At 37.1% G+C, this 21,799-nt stretch overlaps 1 protein-coding gene across 1 annotated transcript in view; it reads right to left on the bottom strand.

The window, feature by feature from the left end:
- Window positions 1-21,799, bottom strand: part of TMPRSS11F (transmembrane protease, serine 11F) — a 99,205-nt gene that overhangs the window by 5,129 nt on the left and 72,277 nt on the right. The window contains exons 4-9 of the mRNA XM_008054493.1: window positions 17,247-17,314; window positions 15,367-15,530; window positions 13,068-13,106; window positions 11,711-11,912; window positions 8,655-8,914; window positions 7,048-7,190 (exon numbers count right to left, since the gene is read on the bottom strand). Of these exons, the coding sequence (XP_008052684.1) occupies window positions 7,048-7,190; window positions 8,655-8,914; window positions 11,711-11,912; window positions 13,068-13,106; window positions 15,367-15,530; window positions 17,247-17,314 (876 nt within the window). The remainder of the gene's footprint in view (window positions 1-7,047; window positions 7,191-8,654; window positions 8,915-11,710; window positions 11,913-13,067; window positions 13,107-15,366; window positions 15,531-17,246; window positions 17,315-21,799) is intronic.

Raw genomic sequence — 21,799 nt, 5'->3', positions numbered from 1 at the left:
TTGACAGGTCTCCTAGATTCAAATCCCTGGCTAGTGTTCCCACCCAACCCTAGTGCTCTCCTTAACCTTTCCCTAGGTCAAAAGGCAGAGGCAGGATGGTAATTAATCAACCACAGACAGAGCCTCGTGGCCTGCTCAGACCCAGAGGCTGAGCAGCAACCCAGCCAAGCTTTGATGCACTACTTTAGCCCTTCCCAGGCCAGGAGGTAGGGAAGGGTTGGCAAATGTCCATGGAGGGAGCATGTGATCCTGCCCAGATCAAGCTGCTGAACTTCAACCCAGCCAAGCCCCGAGGCTCTCACTAAGCCCTCACCAAGCTGGGAGGCAAGAGTAGGCCAGAAAATATTTGCAAAGCATAGCCCCTGGCTCTGGAAACCCCAAATGGTCAAGTATACTCTGAGAAATCTTGCCTAGCCTCAAAGTCCAGCACATAGCCTTGCTCAGCTACAGATCCCAAACTGCAATACTGGCCAGGAAGGGAAAACATTCTATGACACTGCCTAAACAGGCAATTGCACAGTGCATCCAATAGCTCTACCTTACTGAAAAGTTTAGCCAGTGGTCTCAGCTAGAAGCTCCACTTGACTCCAGCATACAGGTAATAGCTCAGTCTAACTAGAGAACACAACACCAATATGTACACTTGCTCAGGATTGCTACCAAATGGTCCAACCAGAATCCCAGGCATATAGTAAAGCTCTATAGCCCCCCCCCCCCGCCAAAAAAACAAAAAACAGCAAAGACTGAAAGAGGTGGCCATTTCCTCAAATGTGCATGCACCAATGCAAGGACATAAGGATTATTAAAAATCAGAGAACTATATCACCACCAGAAAAAACTAATAAAGCTCTAATAATGGACACTGAAGAAATGAGATCTATAAAATAACTGACAAAAAAATTCAGAATAATTTTCCCAAAGAAGTTTAGTGAACTACAAGAAAATGTGGATACAAATTAAATAAAATTTGAAGAAAATTTATAAACAAAATGTGAAACTTTCCTCCCCAAAAGTGGAAACAATTTTAAAAATCCTAGAGATAAAGTATACAATAACAGAACTAAAAAATTTAATAGACAGCTTCAAAAGCAGATTTAATCAAAAAGAAAAAAAGAGCAAATTTGAAGATAGGACATTTGAAATTATCCAGTCAGAAAAGCAAAGAAAAAAAAGAAGAAAGCCTATGGGAATTATGATACCATTGAAATAATTAACTTACACATAATAGGAATTCTGAAGAAGAAAGAGCTATAAAGCATATTTAAAGAAATAATGGATGAAAAATCCCCAAATCTGGGGAAAGAAAACAGCATCTAGGTACAGGAAACTCAGAGGTTTCCAATAAAATTCAACCCAAAAAGGAGTTCAGTAAGATACATCATAATCAAATTATCAAAAACCAAAGACAGAGAATGAACGCTGAAAGCAGCAAGAGGTAAAAATCATGTTACATTCAACCTGATATGGTTTTCAGCAAATTTCTTGGCAGAAGCCCTATAGGTTTGGAGAGAGTGAGATAATATATTCAAAGTGCTGAGGGGCCGGGGGTGGAGACTGCCAACCAAGAATACTTTACCTGGCAAAGCTGTCCTTCAGAAATGAGAGAAAAATAAAAACTTTCTTGGATAAACAAAAAATAAAGAAGATCAACATAACTAGACACGCTCTATAGGTTTGCTAAAGGGAGTTTTTAAAGCTGAAACAAAAGACTGCTAACCCACAAAGTAAAAAACTCAATGATATAAATAATACTTAATTGTATTCAAACTTCTTTAATAGTGTAAGGGTGGTGTGTCAACCAATTATATCTCTACTATGAAGGTTAAAATAAAAACATTTTAAAACAACTGTAACTATAATAATTTATTAAGATATACAAATTATAAAAATGGCAAATTTTGGCATCAAAATTATACAAGGTGAGGTAGCATGTAGATTTTTGTTTATGATTAAAATTAAGTTAAATTAAATTGCTACCAGCTTAAAATAGCCTGTTTTAAGTAAAATGTATTTTACAAATGCCTTCTGGTAACCAAAAAGCAAAAACTTATGACAGATGCACAAAATATTTCTAAAAAATATTCGAAGTAGACCACCAAGAAAACTATCAAACCAGAAAGAAAGATGAAGAGAGAGCAAGAAAGAAACAAAGGATCTACAAAACATTAGAAAACAAATTACAAAATGGCAGTAGCAATTCTTTATCAATAATTACCTTGAATGCTAGTTAATTTCTCCAATCAAAGGTCTAGAATGAATTTTTAAAAAATGATACATCCATATACTGCCTAGAAGAGACTCATTTTACTAGCAAAGACACACATAGACTGAAGCTGAAGAAATGGGAAAAGATAATCCACACAAATGGAAAACCAAAGAAAACGAGGGTAGCTAAAAATAGGCTTTAAGTCAAAAACAATAAAAAGAGAGGAAAAGACTTAAAATCAGATATAAAAATGGAGACATTACAACTGATACCATAGAAATACAATGAATTATAAGAAACTACAGTGAACAATTATTTGGCAAAATATTGCTTAATATAGAATAGAGAATTTTCTAGACATATACAATCTACCAGGACTAAATCAGGAAGAAGCAAACAAAAAACCAGAACAACCTACAATATGTAAGGATATTGAATCAGTAGTAAAAAGTCTCCCATTAAAGAAAAGCCCAGGGGGTGGGGCAAAAAAAAAAAAAAAAAAAAAAAAAGAAAGAAAGAAAGAAAGAAAAGAAAAGCCCAGGATACGATGGCTCACAGTTGAATTTTACCAAACATTTAAAGAAGAACTAATATTATTCCTTCTCAAAGTCTTCCAAAAATTTGAGAAAAAGAAACTCCCAAATTTATTTTACTAAGCCACCATTACCCTAACACTAAAGCCAGATAATATTACAAGAAAAGAATATTACAGGCCAATTTTCTGATAAGTACGGATGCAAAAATACTTACAAACCAAATTCATAAACAGATTAAAGGAATCATTCACCATAATCAAATGGAATTTATCCCTGGGATGCAAGAATAACTCAAAATATGCAAATCAATCAATGTAATTCACCATGTTAACAAAATGAAGGCTAAAAACCATATGATCATCTCAATAGATGCAGAAAAATCATTTGACAAATTTGACACCCCTTCACGAGAAAAACTTTCAAAGAATAGGTGTGATGGAATGTACCTCAACACAATAAGAGACATATATGACAAACTCATTGTCAACATCATGCTGAAGGCATTTTCTCTAAGATCAGAGACAAGCAAGAATGCCAATTCTCAACACTTCTTTTCAACGCAGCTATGGAAATCCTTGCTCGAGTAATTGCAAGAAAAAGAAATAAAAGGCATCCTGATTTTTTTTAAAAAGGAAGCAGTGAAATTGTCTTTGTTTACAACATGACCTTATGTATAGAAAACCCTAAATACCCCATCACAAAACTGTTTGAACTGACCAACAAGTTCAGTAAAGTTGCAGGATACAAAATCAATATATGAAAGTCAGTAGCATTTCTATACATTAATAGTAGCTATCTGAAAAGAAAATTAAGAAAACAGTCCCATTTACAAATAGTAATAAAAAAAAATAAAACACTCAGGTATAAATTCACCTAAGGACACGAAAGACAAATACACTAAAAACTGTAAAACACATGATGAAAGAAACTGAAGAAAACACAAATAAATTTAGATATTCTAAGTACACAGATTGCAAGAATTAACATTATTAAAATGTCCATAATACCCAAAACAATCTACAGATTCAAGGCAATTCCTATCAAAATTCTAATATCATTTTTCACAGAAAGAGAAAAAATAATCCTTAATTTCATATGAAAGTAAAGGCAATCTGAATGTTTGAAACAATTTTGAACAAAAAGAACAAAGCTGAAGGCATGGCACTATATTTAAAATACTGCAATATTCAAAATATATTATAAAGCAATTATAATCAAAATAGAAGGGTCCTGACATAGTAATAGACTTATCAACTAATGAAACAGGATAGAAAGCCCAGAAACAGATGCACACATTTATGAGCAATTGATTTTTGACAAAGATGCCAAAAACACAATGGAGGAAGGACAGTGTAATCAAACAATAGTACTGAGAACACTATCTACACCAGAAAAATGAAATTAGACTCTTAGTGCACATACACACACAAAAAAGCAACTCAAAATGGATAACTGAAACTATAAAACTAGAAGAAAACATAGGGGAAAAGCTCCATGACATTGGTCTGGGTAATGATTTTTTTAGATATGATATTGAAAGCTCAGGCAACAAAGGCAAAAACAGACAAATGAGAGTGCATCAAACTAAAAAGCTTTTGCACAGCAAAATAAATAATTAACAAAGTGAAGAAACAACCCACATAAAGGAAAAATGTATTTGCAAACCATGTATTTGATAAAAGGTTAATATGCAAAATATATAAGAAAGTCAAACAACACAATAGCAAGAAAACAAAATAACCTGATTAATAAATGGGCAAAGAACAGACACTTCTCACACACAAAAAAGACATACAAATAGCCACTTGGTTTATAAAAGAATGCTCAGTACCAAATTAGAATTAGAATTAGAATTGCAAAGAGGTATCACTTCACTTCTGTTAGAATGACATTTATAAAAAAAAAAAATGAAAGATAACGAATGTTTATGAGGATGTGAAGAAAAGGAAACCCTTATATACTCTTGGTCAGAATATAAATTAGTACAGTTATTATGGAAAACACTATCGAGGTTCCTCATAAAACTAAAAATAGGACTATTAGATGATCTAGGAATCCCACTTTTGGGCATCTATCCTAAGAAACTAAAATCAATATGTAGAAGGAATATCTGCATTCCTATGTTCCTAGCAGCCTTATTCACAATAATACAGACATGGAATCAATATGTGTTCATCAATATAATGAATTAATAAAGAAAATGGGGTATATATACACAATGGAATACTGCTCAGTCTTTAAAACATGGAATTCTTTTAATTTTTTAAAGATGTGGGTACAATTCAAGGCTAGTTATACAAATCTTCATTGTGTAGGTAAAGAAAAAAAATGATGGTACCTGGGGTGTGTGTGGGGGGGGGTGGGGGGCAAAGATGTTGGCCAAAAAGTATAAATTTTCAGTTATGAGGTAAATAAGTTCTGGAGATCGAATGTATATCATAGTGACCATAGTTAATGATATTGTATTGTTTACTTAAAATTTCCTAAGACAGTCGATTTTAAGTGTTGTCTCACACACATACACACAAAATAGGATCTGTAGTGAGGTGATGGAATGTGTTAATTAATTTGATTGTGGTAATCATTATACAACATATACATATATCAAGTCATTATGTTTCATACCTTGATGTATACAATTTTTGTTTTTCAATTTTATCTCAATAAAGCTGGAAGTATAAAAACAAACAAACAAAAAAAACCATGGAATTCTGTCATTTGGGACAACATGAATGAATCTAGAGGACATAATGCTAAGTGAAATAAGCCAGGCACATAAAGACTGACACCACATGTTCTCACTTATATGTGGAATCAAGAAAAGTTGAAGTCATAAAGTAGAGAGTAGAATGATGGTTACCAGAGGCTGGGCAGGGCTGGGGTAAGTGGAGAGTGAGGGAATAAGGAGTTGCTAGACAAAAGGTACAAAATTTCAGCTAGACAGGAGGAATAAGTTTTGAGATCTACTGCACAGCAGGGTGACTATAGTCAATAGTAATGTATTGCAAATTTCAAAATAACTAGTGTAAATTGCAAATGTGTCACCACAAAAAATGTCAAGTGAAGTGACTGATATGTAGTTTTATTTAATCATCCCACATTGTATACATATATCAAACTATCAAATTGCACTCCATAAGTGTAATACAATTATGATTTTTCAATTAAAACTGATGGAGAGTGAAATTTAAGCTGGAAAATAGAAGACGGAAGAAAGGAAAGGATGAATGGACTGTGAGAAAACAGAGGAGTCCATGAAATCTATGCCTCTGAAGTTGAAGAAAGATTTTATTTCATTCAATCAGTCATCAAAAAGTTCACCAGGTACTGTTTTAGGTGCTGGGAATATAACATTAAATTTAAAAAAAAAATTTTTTTTAAATATCTTCCTTCATGAAGCTTACATTATAGTTAGTGGAAAAGCAGGCAATAAGCCAGATAAGTAATAATATTGTGTAGTGGATGGTGATAAGGGATAAGGAGGAAAATGAAACAGAGAAGGAACCAAGGAATGTTTGTTAAGTCACGCATGTTGGGAGTAAGGATTGGTAGGTGGGGATATAACATGGAGAATGTGTCTAGGGAAGCAGAAGTAGTTAAAACACAAGGGGAGAACATTGAGGGTAGAGGTCAGATAGAAAGGTGGGAATTCGTATTTCTGAAGATGAAGCGGTTTTTGATGACAAGGCCCAAAGTATGTGACCCTAAGAGTAGGGTCTGAGGTGGCTGAAGAGGAATGGAGATAACAGGAGATGAGAGGTTCTGGGAACTAAGAGTCCCTCATTTAAACGGGTCAGGGTTGATGCTGCAGGCTTGGAGTAGAGAGAAAACCTGTTTCAGGTGTCTACATCATTAAAGAATGAGAGGGACAAAGAGGAGCAATTAGGAAGCTGGGGGTTGAAAACAATGTGTATGAGAGATAGTGATAGAGGTGCGCGACATGGCCTTCAGAGGAGAGGTTTCTCTGTCCTTTGTTTTGACTTTGTTTAAGAAAGTAACAATAGAGCATAAATGCAATTGTGTGAACTGGAAACAGGGAGCAACAGATTTCAATTTCCTAATTTGGAAAATATGGATAATTACAGTACTGCTTCTATCTCATTATATTAAATGAAATAATGAATAAAAGGCACTTAACTCTTGGCTTGGCGTGTATTAAGCACTCAATACAAGAATTTTTATTGTGATGGTTATAAATAAACTTAGCTCTTGGTGACACAGATGCCATTTTTTCTCCCAGGTAAAATATATGCCAAACTTAACTAGTGGGAACATTTAAGGTTTTGACCTTGACTTTGGACTTACCTTACATGCATCTATTTTTCCTTCCATGAATCCAGCACATAACATTCCTGGAGTTATCAGGCCATCATACACATCCTTTCTGTTACACACATCAGTGCTTATGGTTTCCACCCTGGCTTGCCGAAGTTTATTTTGTGTAGGTCCTATTAGACATACACACACACAAATCAAACAAACAAATGAATAAATAATGTGTTCTTCATATACAACTGTCTCTAAGACATGGAAGACACATAAATTGTATATTCCTAGGAGTAAAAGCTCAAAATTATTTCACTAACATTAGTTATGACCTAATTTCTGTGTCACAAATGTCTACATGCAAGAAACCACAAGTATCCACATCCCAGTATTATGTCATATTTGTCGATCTTTCAAGGTTATTAGAAGCCCTACCCTGCATTCAAAATACCTTATATTTATACATTTATAAATATACATATGCATTTTTTTAAATAAGGAGAGGGTTCGTAGCTTTCATTAGATTATCATATGGGTTCATCACACTGGGCTTGTCTAACTGCTACCTTTTCCATATAAGGAAATCTCAACCCATGGAAGTTCACTGATATTCCAAGCTATTCAAATAGAAATCAAGTCACAGCAGCACAGATCTTTTTGCCTACTCTACACTGTAGTGTGTTATTTAGGTGAGTCTCGCATTGAAACAAAATTGATGTAATATGTACCAGAGATCTGCTGCCAGCACAGGACAGGGCTGGGGTTTAGGGGGAGAGGATACTGCACAACTGAATACAGAAAGGAAAGTAGTTTAGGGCTCCTGACTCAAGCTGTTGGGTAAGGGAAGAGAAGAAAAGAGACTTTCAAGAACGTTTCATAAAGCCAAGTTGGATATGTGTGGAGCATTTGGAAAATTTTTTCTATAACAGAATTCTGTCAAAACAAAGTTAGATTAAGATATCTTAGCACTTGTCTCCTAGTTTCTTCAGGATACCATTGATAGAACCTTAAGTATTTCTTATTTTTCACTTTAAAACATTCAATTAATCTCTCTTTAGAACTGAGCGAACTAGTACCTAGAAGTCTTAAGTTCTGGTATTTAACTTATAAAATTCTTAGACAATGTGTTTTTACATTCAGAGGAGGTGGGGCAGAGAAAAAACTACAGATTTTATTAACTAACCAAGTGAAAATTCTCAAAACATTCACAACACACTTTCATGTTTATGACTGTTATAAATTCTCATAAAATGAATAAGTATTGAAATAAACAGAGAAAAAGCTGTCATAAAGATTGTGATTTAAAGTACCTGATGATCAGGTGTATTTACATCCAGGAAGCGTGCAATTTATAATTAATCATTCCTTTGCCTTCCCATAGTATATCATCCTTCCTTATCACCTGATAGTCTGATCTTTTCTTCTGTATTAGTCTCTCTCCTTTTTCACCACTGTTCCAATGATGAACCCAAAGATAGGGATCTAATTTCTTTTATTTTTTAATTCACAGCCCCCTGTTCTTCTCAGAGTACAAACATTGAAACATCACCATTATTTTTATGTAAAGTTTAAGAGAGATTCCTAATGACAGCTTGTTCAGTCTCAAGACATTTTTGTGCTAAGAAAATTAGGTTGAAACTACTCACCATCATCTACAATGGATCCAAATCCTGTGACAAATACACTTGTTTTAGGTGGCAACTTTATAGATGAATCTGGGAGGCAAACTCTTTGGACTATATTTGAAAACTCAACTCTAGTAGTGAGCTGAGCCAAAGCAATGTCATTTTCATTTGTTTCTCTCTGGTAATTTTCATGAACAATAATTTTCCCCACATTCCGTTTCACAGCAGGTGGTGTTATAGTTGTACCAAAAGTAGCAATCCATTGACTTGGGTCTTTATTTCTGCAAAAAATTAAGGTGTAATATTTGTGATGCTTAATTTTATTCTTTAAAAAAGATTGAGATAGTATTTCTTCTCAACTGTTGGAAATTATGCTCCTGAAAGGTCTTTTTTGGTGAGGGAATTTTCAGTTGGTAACCTCATGGGAAAAAGAGTTTCCAAAATTAATACAACTAATTATGTAAAATTAATTAATTTGTGTGATTAACTTCTGAATTTTAAACTCCTTGCTTGTTAGGAACTCTTCAAGTTTTCTTTCTTCCCTAATTTTAATAAACTGTTTGGTAATTAATTTTGATTTGTTTTGGATATAATGCATACTAAGGCATTTTCCCTGTGTATCAAATCCTCCATTCATTCTTATTTTATGACTCACTTGGTCTCGTTTATTGGTTTTATTGTGATCTTTGAGGCAAAGTGCAAATTTGCCTTCTTTGCACACCTTCATGCATACACAGGGTTGTTTCTCCATGCTACCCCCTTACTCCTTTCTGATTTTCAAGGACTAAGTTTTGCCCTTTGATCTGGCCCTGTCAGTCCTTCTTATTAGAGTTGTGGTTCTCCCTTCACAAAGATGCTTTTCTCTCCCACAAGATTTATAGCAAAGGAAATTCTATCTAGCTCTATCATATCTTTACCTTTATTCTCCTCTAAAGTTCAGTTCTCTCTCTCTCTCTCTCTTTTTTTTTTTTTGAGTTGAAGTCTCACTCTGTCGCCCAGACTGGAGTTCAGTGGCCACTCCCGGCCACTGCAGCCTCGACCTGCTGGGCTCCGGCAATCCTTCCACCTCAGCCTTCCAAGTAGCTGGAACCACAGGCACGCACTGCCACGCCCGGCTAATTTCTTTTGATTTATTGTAGAGATGAGGGCTCGCCAAGTTGCCCAGGCGGGTCTCGAACCCGCGGGCTTAGGCAATCCACTCACCTCAGCCTCCCAAAGCGCGGGATTACAGGCTGAGCCATCGAGCCCGGCTCAGTCCCCTCTTTAAAAAAAAAAAAAGTACCTCAATCAAGGATGATTAGAAATACATAGAAACTTAAAATTCTCTTGGTGAAGAATAATGAGGGGAAGGAAATCACACAGAGAAGAATTCAAAAAGGAGATTTCCTTTTTCAGGTGGGATGACTATACTGGTGAATCATCAACTTTTAAGTGTAATAAAAAACCTGAAAGATTAGTGGTTTTCAAAGTACTCTGCACTGTCCTAGGGATGAGCAGGCAAGTACAGGGAAGGGAGACAGGATTCTGTCCTCATCTGTTTTACATATTTATACATCAAGGGAAGGTTTTATTCAAAGCAGAAATCTTAGAACTGGAGCATTCATTTGAAAACTAGACACCAGATTCTAGAATTCTGGGAGTCATGAAGAACTGATTCCAGGCCTTAAAGAATTTACAAATTAATTGGATAGAGAAAATGGAGTTGATCCATACCTTTTTTTTTTTTTTTTTTTTGAGCTGGAGTCTCACTCTGTCGCCCAGACTGGAGCATCCATACCTTCAAGCATTGTCAATAAGCGAGGAAGCCTCTTGTGTTTATCTCTAAGACATAATGCTAGCTATTTTGGTCTTATCTGTGTTTATAAGTGAGTCTCTTTTCTGTTCTCTAGTGAGGAAGTGACAGACAATCACCTTAAATTCACTAGGTCCCTTTCATTACACTTCTAACCCATGAAGAATAGTATAAGTGTCCTGGAACCATTTGGAGGGTTACCTTTAGAAAGATGATAGCCGGGCTCGGTGGCTCAGCCTGTAATCCCACGCCTTTGGGAGGCTGAGGTGAGTGGATTGCCTGAGCCCGCGGGTTCGAGACCCGCCTGGACAACTTGGCGAGACCTCATCTCTACAATAAATCAAAAAATCAGCCGGGCATGGTAGCGCGCGCCTGTAGTTCCAGTTACTTGGAAGGCTGAGGCGGAAAGATCGCCGGAGCCCAGCAGGTCGAGAGTGTGGTGGCCGGGAGCGGCCACTGCACTCCAGTCTGGGAGACAGAGTGAGACTCCAACTCAAAAAAAAAAAAAGATGATAAAGAGCCTCCTAGACTCAGCAAGGATAGGTTCCCTTAGCAGAGTGTAAGATGCATAATTAGTGTCACTGGGAAGGCAAAGGAGTTTTATTCAGAGTTTTGTCTTTTGAGAGTTTAAAAGGAAACACTCTCTGTACTCTACAAAATTAGAGAGGAAAGATTATGTGTCCCTGATCTGCTGGGTCAATTGGTGGCTGTGTATGTCTGTGTATATGAACTGACCTAGCTGAGTTTTAAGAGCTATAAACATGAAAGCTCAACCAGACAGCCGTGAGGGTAGTGAGACAGATAACAGGTGCCTCTCAAGATCATACAAACTTGCATAGTTTCTTGGATATTGCAATGAGAAGGTAGAGTTTCAAGTGGGATAGTATGATTTTTGTAAAGTAATAGTGATGGTGACAGTGGAAGGTTAGAGAAATTAATTGAAAAAAAATCAGAACAGAAATAGCTGACTTTTTTTCTTGAGTATGTAGAAGAAATTAAACTTGTTACACGTATATTAGTTAGTCTTTACATAAAATAATCTATGCTACGGTAAGAAAGATGGCACTAGGGTCATGATGATATAGGGAAATATATGATAAGAACCATGAATAATACAAACCAAGCATCACAGGCAGGGCACAGAGCAAGCAATTAATAGGTAGAGCAGGGTCCACCCTGAACGAAGCAGAGGATAAGCTGGTGCTATTGGACTCTTTCCTTGCACTGAATCAACACCAAATGAGGACTGAGTAAAAAAGGGTCACAAAAGCCCTGGTGAACTTACCTCCGGAAGCAGTGAGCGGCAGTGAGAAGCCATGTGTTACTGATGAGACTGGCTCCACACTGATGGCCGGCCCCTATTAGCTGGAGGCTGGCCTGCCATGGCCACTCCCCTTCCACAGCTGTTTCTCTTCCTTGGACAATCCTTTCAGTAGAAGAGGATGCTGGTAATGGCATGTTTGATGATGTCATCCTTATCCCACAGCCTGTAACCAAAATACATGTTGATTTGCTTTCATGAAAAGGAAAGGAAAAAGCCATATCCTGATTTTCTTTGGGAGCAGATGCTTAGACAATCCTTTGTCCCTGCTACTTTTTGACCCCTTTCTGGCTTGCAGTCTTTGAGCTTACTTTAGACAAGTCTTGATGATCCTATTGATGTTAATACGAAACATTTACTAACATTTCAAGGCATCCAATCCAGGAATTGAATGCTTTTTCTCGGTTTAAAGCATTTATAGATAGATAAATAGAGAATTCATTAAGAATCAAAAATGTATAGCTCCTCTGATAAGTGTTTTAGAGGTATTTATAATAACACACTTTTCAGATGAAAAAAACTAAGCCTTGAAGAGAGAACACTGCTGGATGTCTCTCTGAGAAGTGACAGAGTGGGATTATAAAATTAAGAGGATTCACATAGAAGCCACTAGTACCCTTACTGCTGAGAGAGCCCAGTACTAAATGTAGGTCATGTTTTGCCCTTGACATGCCTAAAGAGAATAAATTTATTGTCTTTGCAAAGGCCTGTATTTTAGCATTCTGTAACAAAATTGACCTCTTTGGTCTTCTAAAATTGAAAAGACTATTTTTAAAAGAAGAGTTATTATTCCCTGATATCAAACCCTCCATAGAATAGACTTTAGATCAACCTTAAAAGAGACTTGAAAGTATCCTTACAACATTTTTAATGAACATATATTTGTCCAAAACATGTAAATATGTAGCAATGCTAAGATTTGGGGGGCAGAATAGCATGTAGAAAAAGTACATATTAGACATTTTAATAAACACACAGGAAAGCTGAAAAAATTAATTTAAAATGCCTAACTAGTATCAGCTTAAAATATTCTCTTGAATTGTGAAAGAATAGTAAAGAAGTTATTTACAAAGAAAAGTAATGTCATTTCTAGAATACTGTGTAAGTTTGTTTGTTTGTTTTACCATATCCCATAGGCCATATATTGTATTTGGTATACATGCATAAATTTAAACATTTATATATTAAAAATAAATAACAAGTGTTTGCTTAAAACAATATAAAATAAACCCAAAAGAGCTTGTACATTTAACTTTTCCGTGGCTTTTATTCATTATCTTTACTATGAAATAAACAGTTAATTGTGAGTTTTGGAACTTACGACTGTTAAGAAGATTTCTCATCTTTTTGCTGTCAATAGCTGGAATAAGCAAAACATGAATTAGTTGGCAGAAGAACATATTTCTATTTTCATGTTATTTTATTCAAAATGGTCATTAATAGAAATGCTAATTATTCAAAGCATACATATTTCAAGTGGGCATGAGATTTTTCACAATTAGGTTTGATATATACATAAACATAAATATAAATATGTATATCCCTTTCCTCTGATTTGGATTTTTTGGTCCAAATTACATAATTTCACTTTAAAATAAAATCAGAGAGCATTTCATTTTCTGATTTTGCTTAGAAACAGAAAAAGTAAATTAAGAAAGAATGAAGAAGGATAAATGTCTCTTACTGCTTTCTTTGGGGGCTCCAATATAATTCCAAGTAGTAACCTCCAGCTCCCATCACACTTGGTATTTATCAGCCCATGTGTTTTAAGCACGTTCCCATTGATCAATGTTAAAGGATAGGGCCCAATCTCAAGGACCCAGACTAACAAAGAGCAGAAATTTAACAAAGAATCAATGCCACTTGGCATCCTTCTCTCACTGAGGATGTTCCCTCCAGGTTGTGGCTCAGGCAGCAGGCACTACAGGCATGAAGTTCTTACACATATCATCTGTCCAGAGACTCCATTCATACACAAATTCTCACTCTACTTTATGCTTCCCTCTGTGACATCTTTTTCCCTTCAAATTTATTCATTCGTGTTCATTGTAACTCAGCTACATTAGATTTTTGTTGATTTGGTGATCGTTTTGTTTTATCAATTTGTCAGTAGGAAAATGGAGACTTTTACAATAATTTTCTGAGGAACACTGACTTTATCCAAAAAGGGACATGAGTGCCAATCCCTTCTAGATGTTTCCTAAATATTTCTCTTACTTGAACAAAAGATATGTATGTGGCAGAAGAAAACATTCCGTTTTTTGTTATCAAGTATGGTCAGAGAACATAGTTATTTTGGTTATTAAGACAACCTGTATAGTAAAATGTCATTGTACATAACCAACAATGCCAAAAATTACTTTTTTAATTGTAAAACATAAAACTACAACTTTAACAACTCAGTAAATATGATGCAATGCCATTTCTATGATGGATATTTTACTTTAGAAAATTTGAGCCCAGGAGTTCAAGAAAATATGATTATGGCGTAGAGATAGTTATATTGTCAAGAATTGAGATTCTACTTACAGAATGCTGGGAAATATCATGTTTAAACTCTTCACTATTTCTAATTACTTTATGAAAAAGTTATCACTAATATTTGTGAAGATTCTGTCTCAAAATGTATTAAAGAGTTTTCCTAATTAACTTTAGACAATCTGTTTCCTAAATACATGGCCATTGAAAGGGAAGAAAACTTTTGAGTTTAACAAGGGCAAGTCCCTCTCTCTTTCTTTTTTTAAATCAGAAGTAAGTAAACTTGGAAATACATAATGAGAAGCAATGAACAGAGCTGAAATACCTACTGTATGTGAGATATATGGCACTGCTTGAGGGAGGGTAAGAAAATAAAGACACAGCTCCTGTCCTTGACACTTAAAATCTAATTTGAAACACATCGTTTTAGTTCCTCAAATCATGTATCGGCACAGAAAAATAGAAATGCCTCTCAGCTTGGATTCCAATTAGATGTAAGATGGTTTTAATTTAATAAACTTTTCAAACTACCCTTTCTTTCACTTTGGGAGGGAAACAAAACCTGATTTTGTTTCGTGAGGAATAAATAAGGAAATGAGTGGAAAATCATTTTAAGTTGGAAACAAGTTAGACAAGCTTCTCACAGTTTATGTCACTGGCTCTTCCTACAGGGGAAACCTTCCTGAAAATGTTTCTCTGATACTGTAAGAACTAACCCCAGAATTGACCTGTAAGGACCTGTGTGAGTCACAATAGCTGTGTCTAATTCTAGCCTCAAGCTTTGTTAATCCCACATTTTACATCTTCCTTGAGTCTCAGATTCTTTTCCTGTAAAATGGTAAAAGTAATACCTATTCTTTGGCGTTTTTGTAAGGCTCCAACATTATACCATATGGGTAAAAATTTAGAAACCTTATCAAAAGCCCTACTAAAATATGAGAAAACATTTTGTAATACTACAAAATAAAATTTTTGCCTCACAGTGAATTTTTGTTTCAGTTTTATTCGACATGATATGTGTTTTTTTATAATCAGTGTTGAATTCTTAAAATGGAAAGTTACACTGACCAAATTATTTTGAAAAATAAAGGGGATTATGAGAGGAGGGAACCACAAAAATGAAAACAAAAAAAAAGACTTACGTGTGAGTCTAAATGATGGTTTGTTTATAGTCAAAGGCAACTGTTTTGTCTTCAGACTTTGATATAAAATCCTTTCAACTTTTTTCCTGATTTGTTCAACACTGTCAGTAGATGGGTATCGAAACATGAGCACCATAAGAATGTTCACACCTTGTTCATCTGGACTGAAGAGCAAAACACCAGATCAATCATGCCATTTCTCTAATCATTAGCTATTTTAGCTATTAGGACTCACATTAAATTTAAAGAAACGTAACAGATGATATATGTGCATACCAGATTTTTAAATTATCTCTAGATACAGTGACTAGAAATGAGTGAAGAGTGATAAGGGAGTGTTGGAAGCAATGTAGAGAAAATAAAGGCAACACGCTAGAAATTCTGGATAAAATACATGCCTAAAAAAAATTGTTTGCTGTCCTGTCCTTACTTAGCTCATAATTTAGAGGGGTTTGTGGGAGAAGATGTCCATGAAATTAGGCCTTACTCACTTAAAAGACTTGCTTTTTAAAGCATTTTGAGCAAAAGTTGTAACTAACACCATTATTCTTCCATAGTGGCATGGCAGAAACAATGCTTTTGTTTCCCAGACCCAGTTTCTTTTGCCTCTAGAGCACAGAGCTAGATTTCATTTCCTAGCTTCCCTTGAAGTTTATTGAAACTCTCTAATGAATTCTGACAAATAGGATGCAGGCAGAAATAAAATCCCCCATGAACAGGCCTGGCTCCTAACAAAACTTTCCATTGCATCTATCATTCTCTCACTCTTCCCTTCTCTGCCAGCCAGAGGCAGAAGAAGATCCAGTGGCATCTCCATCCCACAATTCCACCAGCAGCCATGCCCCTGCCCCCATTTCTGACTCTTTGAACTGTAACAAGGAAATGAAATAAACTTTTTCTATATTAAACACTGATATTTTGGGGTTTGGTGGTAAGTTAATAAATGAATAATTAGAGAAAGCAGTTATAAAATAAAATCACTTGATAAACAGTTCAAATATATAGATTGATATTGTGATGTATAGGGCTAGAAAGCCTCAGGTAGCTTTTTGAGAGCAAATTTAATTTGAAAGGTAAAAGAAAACTGAAAAGAGAGGAAGGGAGAAAGAGAAAGAAGAAGAAAAAGAGGAGAGAAAGAAAGAAAGATGAGAGCAAAAACAAAAATAAAAAAGTCAAGGACAAATGAAAAAAAAGAAGAGCAAGAGAAAAGGAAAAGACATGTACTTCTTAATGATTTAGCCATATTTATATTTATGTTACTACCCAAAAATGAAACAAATATTACATATTTGTATATATATGTACATATATATATAATAAAATCGATGGAATCTAAGCTTTTTAGACATATAAAAAGTTTTCATGGTGAATTCTAGTATTAATTTTTAGTACATGATAATAGCTCCATGTTTGAATTATGCACATTACCTTTTGCCAAAACATTTCATTTCAAAATGAAAAGGCATTTAAAAATAACAATAATAATGCACTGGCATGAAAGAAACACCTTTCTGCAGAGAAAGTTATAGTCGTTGATGGCGAGGTAGGCTTAAAGTGGGGAAAAGCAAAGACATAAATTCTACCTAGGTCTTAGCTTAAGAGACAGGGAGGCAAGGGGATGTTGGCAGCACCATTCCTTTCATTCCTTCCTGTTTTTTCCTCTTTTGTCTGTCTAATAACTGGAAATTTATGTATGAAGCACTTTATGTATCCTTCTTGTGATTGAGAAATATCAGATAGTATATAACCTGGGATGCTCAAGATTTATGAAATCTTTATATCATATATGCAAAGATTTGCTCAAGGCAGTGGAGCAATCATGTTGATCAACTATCTCATCTTAACATTTTGTTTAAAGTTTATGAACCAAGTGTACATACCTTAATTTGATAACGTGAGATTTGATAAATCGACCCCCTCCAGAAGAACGTCGAAATATTCTAGACATCTAATTAAAAAGAAAGAAGTATTAGTTTTACAGAATGTTATTTCTTGTTTTATCTAGTGAATTGAGGCAAAGACAAAGTTTTCAATTTATGCTCAGTCATGTAAACTGGTTTGCTCACAGTGGTAAGGCTCAACCTGGGTTCTAATCTTTGCAACCAAACAACTATAACAAAACAAAATTGTTCAACTTTGCTAAGCTTCTGTAAAATGAGATAACAATATTTACCTCGTAGAGATGTTTCTAGAATTCAATGAAATTATATCGCATATATCACACATTGTCTGGTACTTAGTAAATTATAGGTGATGTTAGTTTTAAATCATTATCAAATGTTTTAACATATGTGCTATTTTTAAAGGTGATATGCTTATTTCTAAGAAAGCCCACCCTGTTTGCTGCACTCATTCTGAATATGGTGTCTTTTCCACTACTGATACCGATTTATTTATTTCTTAAATGATTATGTCATTACCAGACCATTTAACATGACTTGTAATGGTATCTGTCACATGACTCCAATACCCTCACTTGTTAGTCATCTCTCTATGAAACCCAGAATTTCATAACTGGTACTAGGCTTGGGAATAAGTCTCGCCACACTCTATGTCATTAGCATTTCATTACTTAGCTTTTACTGTCTGGGTCATTGGAAGATTTGGGGATGTTTGGTGAACTGATTTCCTAATAGGTCTTGATTCCCAAAAGGGAGCCCAGCTGACTATCAAGGCACTGCTTGAGTCAAGAAAGCACTGGACTGAGAGTCAGAAGTCAGAAATCACAGGTCCATGTAAGTTTACATAAGGTCCACTTCCATGGTCAATCTTTCACTCCAATTACTACATCCTCTGGAAGAGGAAATATTGTCTCCCTTTCCACAAGATTCCACCCTCCTGATTCCTCTAAACTAGTAATAATGCCCAGTAGATTTTGCCTCCTAAATATTAAATTCACCCCCCTTAATCCAATTCCACTGCTATGGTCAAAAATCAGTTCTCTAGAAACTTTGCCTAGGTCTTTGCAGTAGCCTCCTCACTGGCATGTTTCTGTGGTTCTGTCCGATCTTCTGTTCCCTCAGCTATTTCCTCCCACTGCTAGCAACCAGGATGATATATTTAAAATGCAAACCTGAGTATACTAGGCCTCAATGGCTTCTGCCTCAAGCCCTTTTCTCCTTCAGTGTGAGCACCACCCTCAACCTTTCATTGGCCTCTCTTTGCCCCACCCCTACCTTCAAAGCCTTCTCTCCTCTTCCTTCTCCTCCCCTCCCCCTTCCTCCTTCTCTCCCTTAATTTTAAGGTGACAAGATTAAGTACATTTAACAGAGAAAAACAAACAAAAGTAGATAAGCAACAATATTTTATAGGATAATGAACTGCTTTCCTGGAAGAAAAAAGATATTCAACATAAGAAAGAGGAAAGAACATTTACAGCAGGGAAAATCAATGTAACATACTTAGAAGCCATGATACAGTTAACAGAGATACGTTTACTTAAAATTACAACTCCTTTCTTGATTTCCATTAGCATAGTGCAGTTTCTTAGAATAACTAAAGAAGCACCAATGACACCCTTTCTACTCAGAGTTGAGAAGGAAACGGCTGTCCAAATAACAAGGTTGCTTTCCATGTTTAATATATGGCATATAATTACCATTTTTAGTTGTAAGCTGGTGACAATTTTTCTATTTTAGGCCAGTCATTAAAAACTCATTAAAATTCCTGCTACAAGGACAAAGGACAAACACAGCAACAGCTAGAGCCATTTTAGGATAGAAAATCAACTCTCTCATTGTTAAAGCATCCCCAATGGTGGGCACTGCATACTGGGTGTTTTCTTCCATCAGTTGGATGGTCTGGCTCTCTGGTTTGAGGGTTATCATGCAAAATCGCTTTATCCATCACTTCTCTTTCCCAAATAGGTAGCTCTTTGGGGATGGGGATGGCTTCTTCTTCCCATTTTAATACAGCTCAAACCTGTGCCTGCCCTGGAAGCCTATTCCAATTTGTCCATCAAGCCGGGCTCGGTGGCAATAGCCTGTAATCCCCGTGCCTTTGGGAGGCTGAGGTGAGTGGATTGCCTGAGCCCGCGGGTTCGAGACCCGCCTGGGCAGCGAGACCTCATCTCTACAATAAATCAAAAAATCAGCCGGGCGTGGTAGCGCATGCCTGTAATTCCGGCTACCTGGAAGGCTGAGGCGGAAGGATCGCCGGAGCCCAGCAGGCAAGGCTGCGGTGGCCGGGAGCGGCCACTGCACTCCAGTCTGGGCGACCGAGTGAGACTAAAAAAAAGATGTACATCAAATAAATGAGGACTTGAAAGAAGACAAAGACCATTGATCTATACCAGGGACCTATTATCCCAAGTTTAGCAGTAAATATCAGAGATATCAATGGGAAAACCAGAACCATGATAACCAATTACATTTAAGATAGCACTAATCTTTTATTTTCCTATACATCTCAGGACTCCACTACAGGCACCTGCAATTGCATCAAATAGAAGATGCAAAAGCAAGCATCATTTGGCACACAAGGGAAATCATATCTTTGTCACGTGGCCACCACATCCTTCAAAGCTGCAAGTAAAACACCCACTTGAAGCACACACACACCAGCACACAAGAGGACAGTGATAGGGAACAATGAGTCTGCTCATCATTCCCTTTCCCCATAGCATCGGCCACTTGGACACTGGCTGCCACACAAAAGTCAAGGGGCACCATATAGACTGCAAGGGCCAGTTCTCAGATGATGGCCTGGGCACCCAGCTCTGTGACATTAATCAGTCCTGCAAGGGAGGTTTCTCCCCCATAGGTCCACCACTTCAATGCACACTTTGAACATATTGGGTATAGCCAGTTGGATAAAGGTGCCTGACTCCTGGTAACAGTCCTTAGTCCAACTTCCCCAGGTATCAATTCGGATATTTTCCACCATAAACAGAGGAAAAGATAACCAGACAGGAAGAACTAGGAAGTGATGTTGACCCAGGAAAAACCTACCACTCCAAGGCCCAGGGCATATAACAAGAGCACATTCAAGCCCACATGGATGACATTTGCTGCAATCCCAGTAATAACTGGAGGCAAGATGATGCCCTGACTTTGTCAATATCAATATCTGCTGCTGGAATGGGAAGCTGCTGGAAAAGCAGGGCTGAAAGTCATCACAAACATTTTGAACATCTTGGAGGCATCATGGTCTTGTTTTAAAGGTAGGAAGATGCTCTCTCAGTATTGATGAAGATGGCCCAGCAAGGAAAACACTACAGCATCAAGATGAGCATTCCACATGGAACCAACCATGCTGCCCATCAAAAGTGGACTAGATAAAGAAAATGTGGTCCATTCACACAATGGAATGTTATGCAGCCATAAAGAAAAACAAAATTATGAATGTTGCAGCAACCTGGATGGAATTAGTCTATAGTACTCAGTGATCTATCCCAGACACAAAGATCTGAGTACCAGCCAGGCTCGGTGGCTCAGCACCTAATCCCGTGCCCTTGGGAGGCTGAGGTGAGTGGATTGCCTGAGCCCGCGGGTTCGAGACCCGCCTGGGCAACTTGGCGAGACCTCATCTCTACAATAAGTCAAAAATGAGCTGGGCGTGGTAGCGTGCCCCTGTAATTCCAGCTTCTTGGAAGGTTGAGGCGCAGTCTGGGTGATAGAGTGAGACTCCAACTCAAAAAAAAGACCCTGAACATTTATCGTAATACTATAAGAAGGGGATTGACGGTATGAGAAATACTGCCAGGGGATGGGGGGGGGGAGGTTCACATAACATCAGTATGGGCACTCACCCTTTACCTGTACAATGACCACGTATGTACCATACCCTGAATTGTACCCTACATTAAAAAAAGGGGGTGGGGGGGCTGGCGCAGCTGCTCAAGCCTGTCATCTCAGCACTTTGGGAGGCCGAGGCCAGTGGATTGCCTGAGCCCAGGGGTTCGAGACCAGACTGGGCAACGTAGTGAGACCTGTCTCTACAATAAATCAAAAAATTAGCCAGGCGTGGTAGCGCACACCTGTAGATCCGGCTACTTGGAAGGCTGAGGCGGAAGGATCGCTGGAGCCCAGCAGGTTGACACCGGAGTGGCCCTAAGTGTGCCACTGCACTCCGGCTTGGGTGACGGAGTGAGACTCCAACTCTTAAAAAAAAAAAGAATGAGCATTCCTTTTTGAATTATGCTCCCTATACATTTTAGGTCCTTACCACCAAAGGACTGAGACATTAGCGTGAAGGAGCGGGGAGGGAGGGTTGGGGAGAAGGGCGATCTAACTCCAACTGAAATCCCAGAAACATTCGCAACCGAGACACCGGGTATAAAATCATCCAGCTTTGCCCAGATGTCCACAGGCGATGGAACTGATGATGCTTCTAAGGAAAAATCAACTGCTCCAGGAACACGGGGCCGCAGTCTCACACGCAGGTCCGCAGGAGGCCACGGGGGGGGAGGGGTTGGGGGGCGCCAACGCTGTCC

This window comes from Carlito syrichta, unplaced genomic scaffold (assembly GCF_000164805.1).
Source record: "Carlito syrichta isolate Samal-C Ts95f unplaced genomic scaffold, Tarsius_syrichta-2.0.1 Scaffold294881, whole genome shotgun sequence".
Lineage (NCBI taxonomy): Eukaryota > Metazoa > Chordata > Mammalia > Primates > Tarsiidae > Carlito > Carlito syrichta.
Note: the sequence above shows the minus strand (reverse complement) of the source record. Positions and strands in the feature narration are given on the sequence as shown.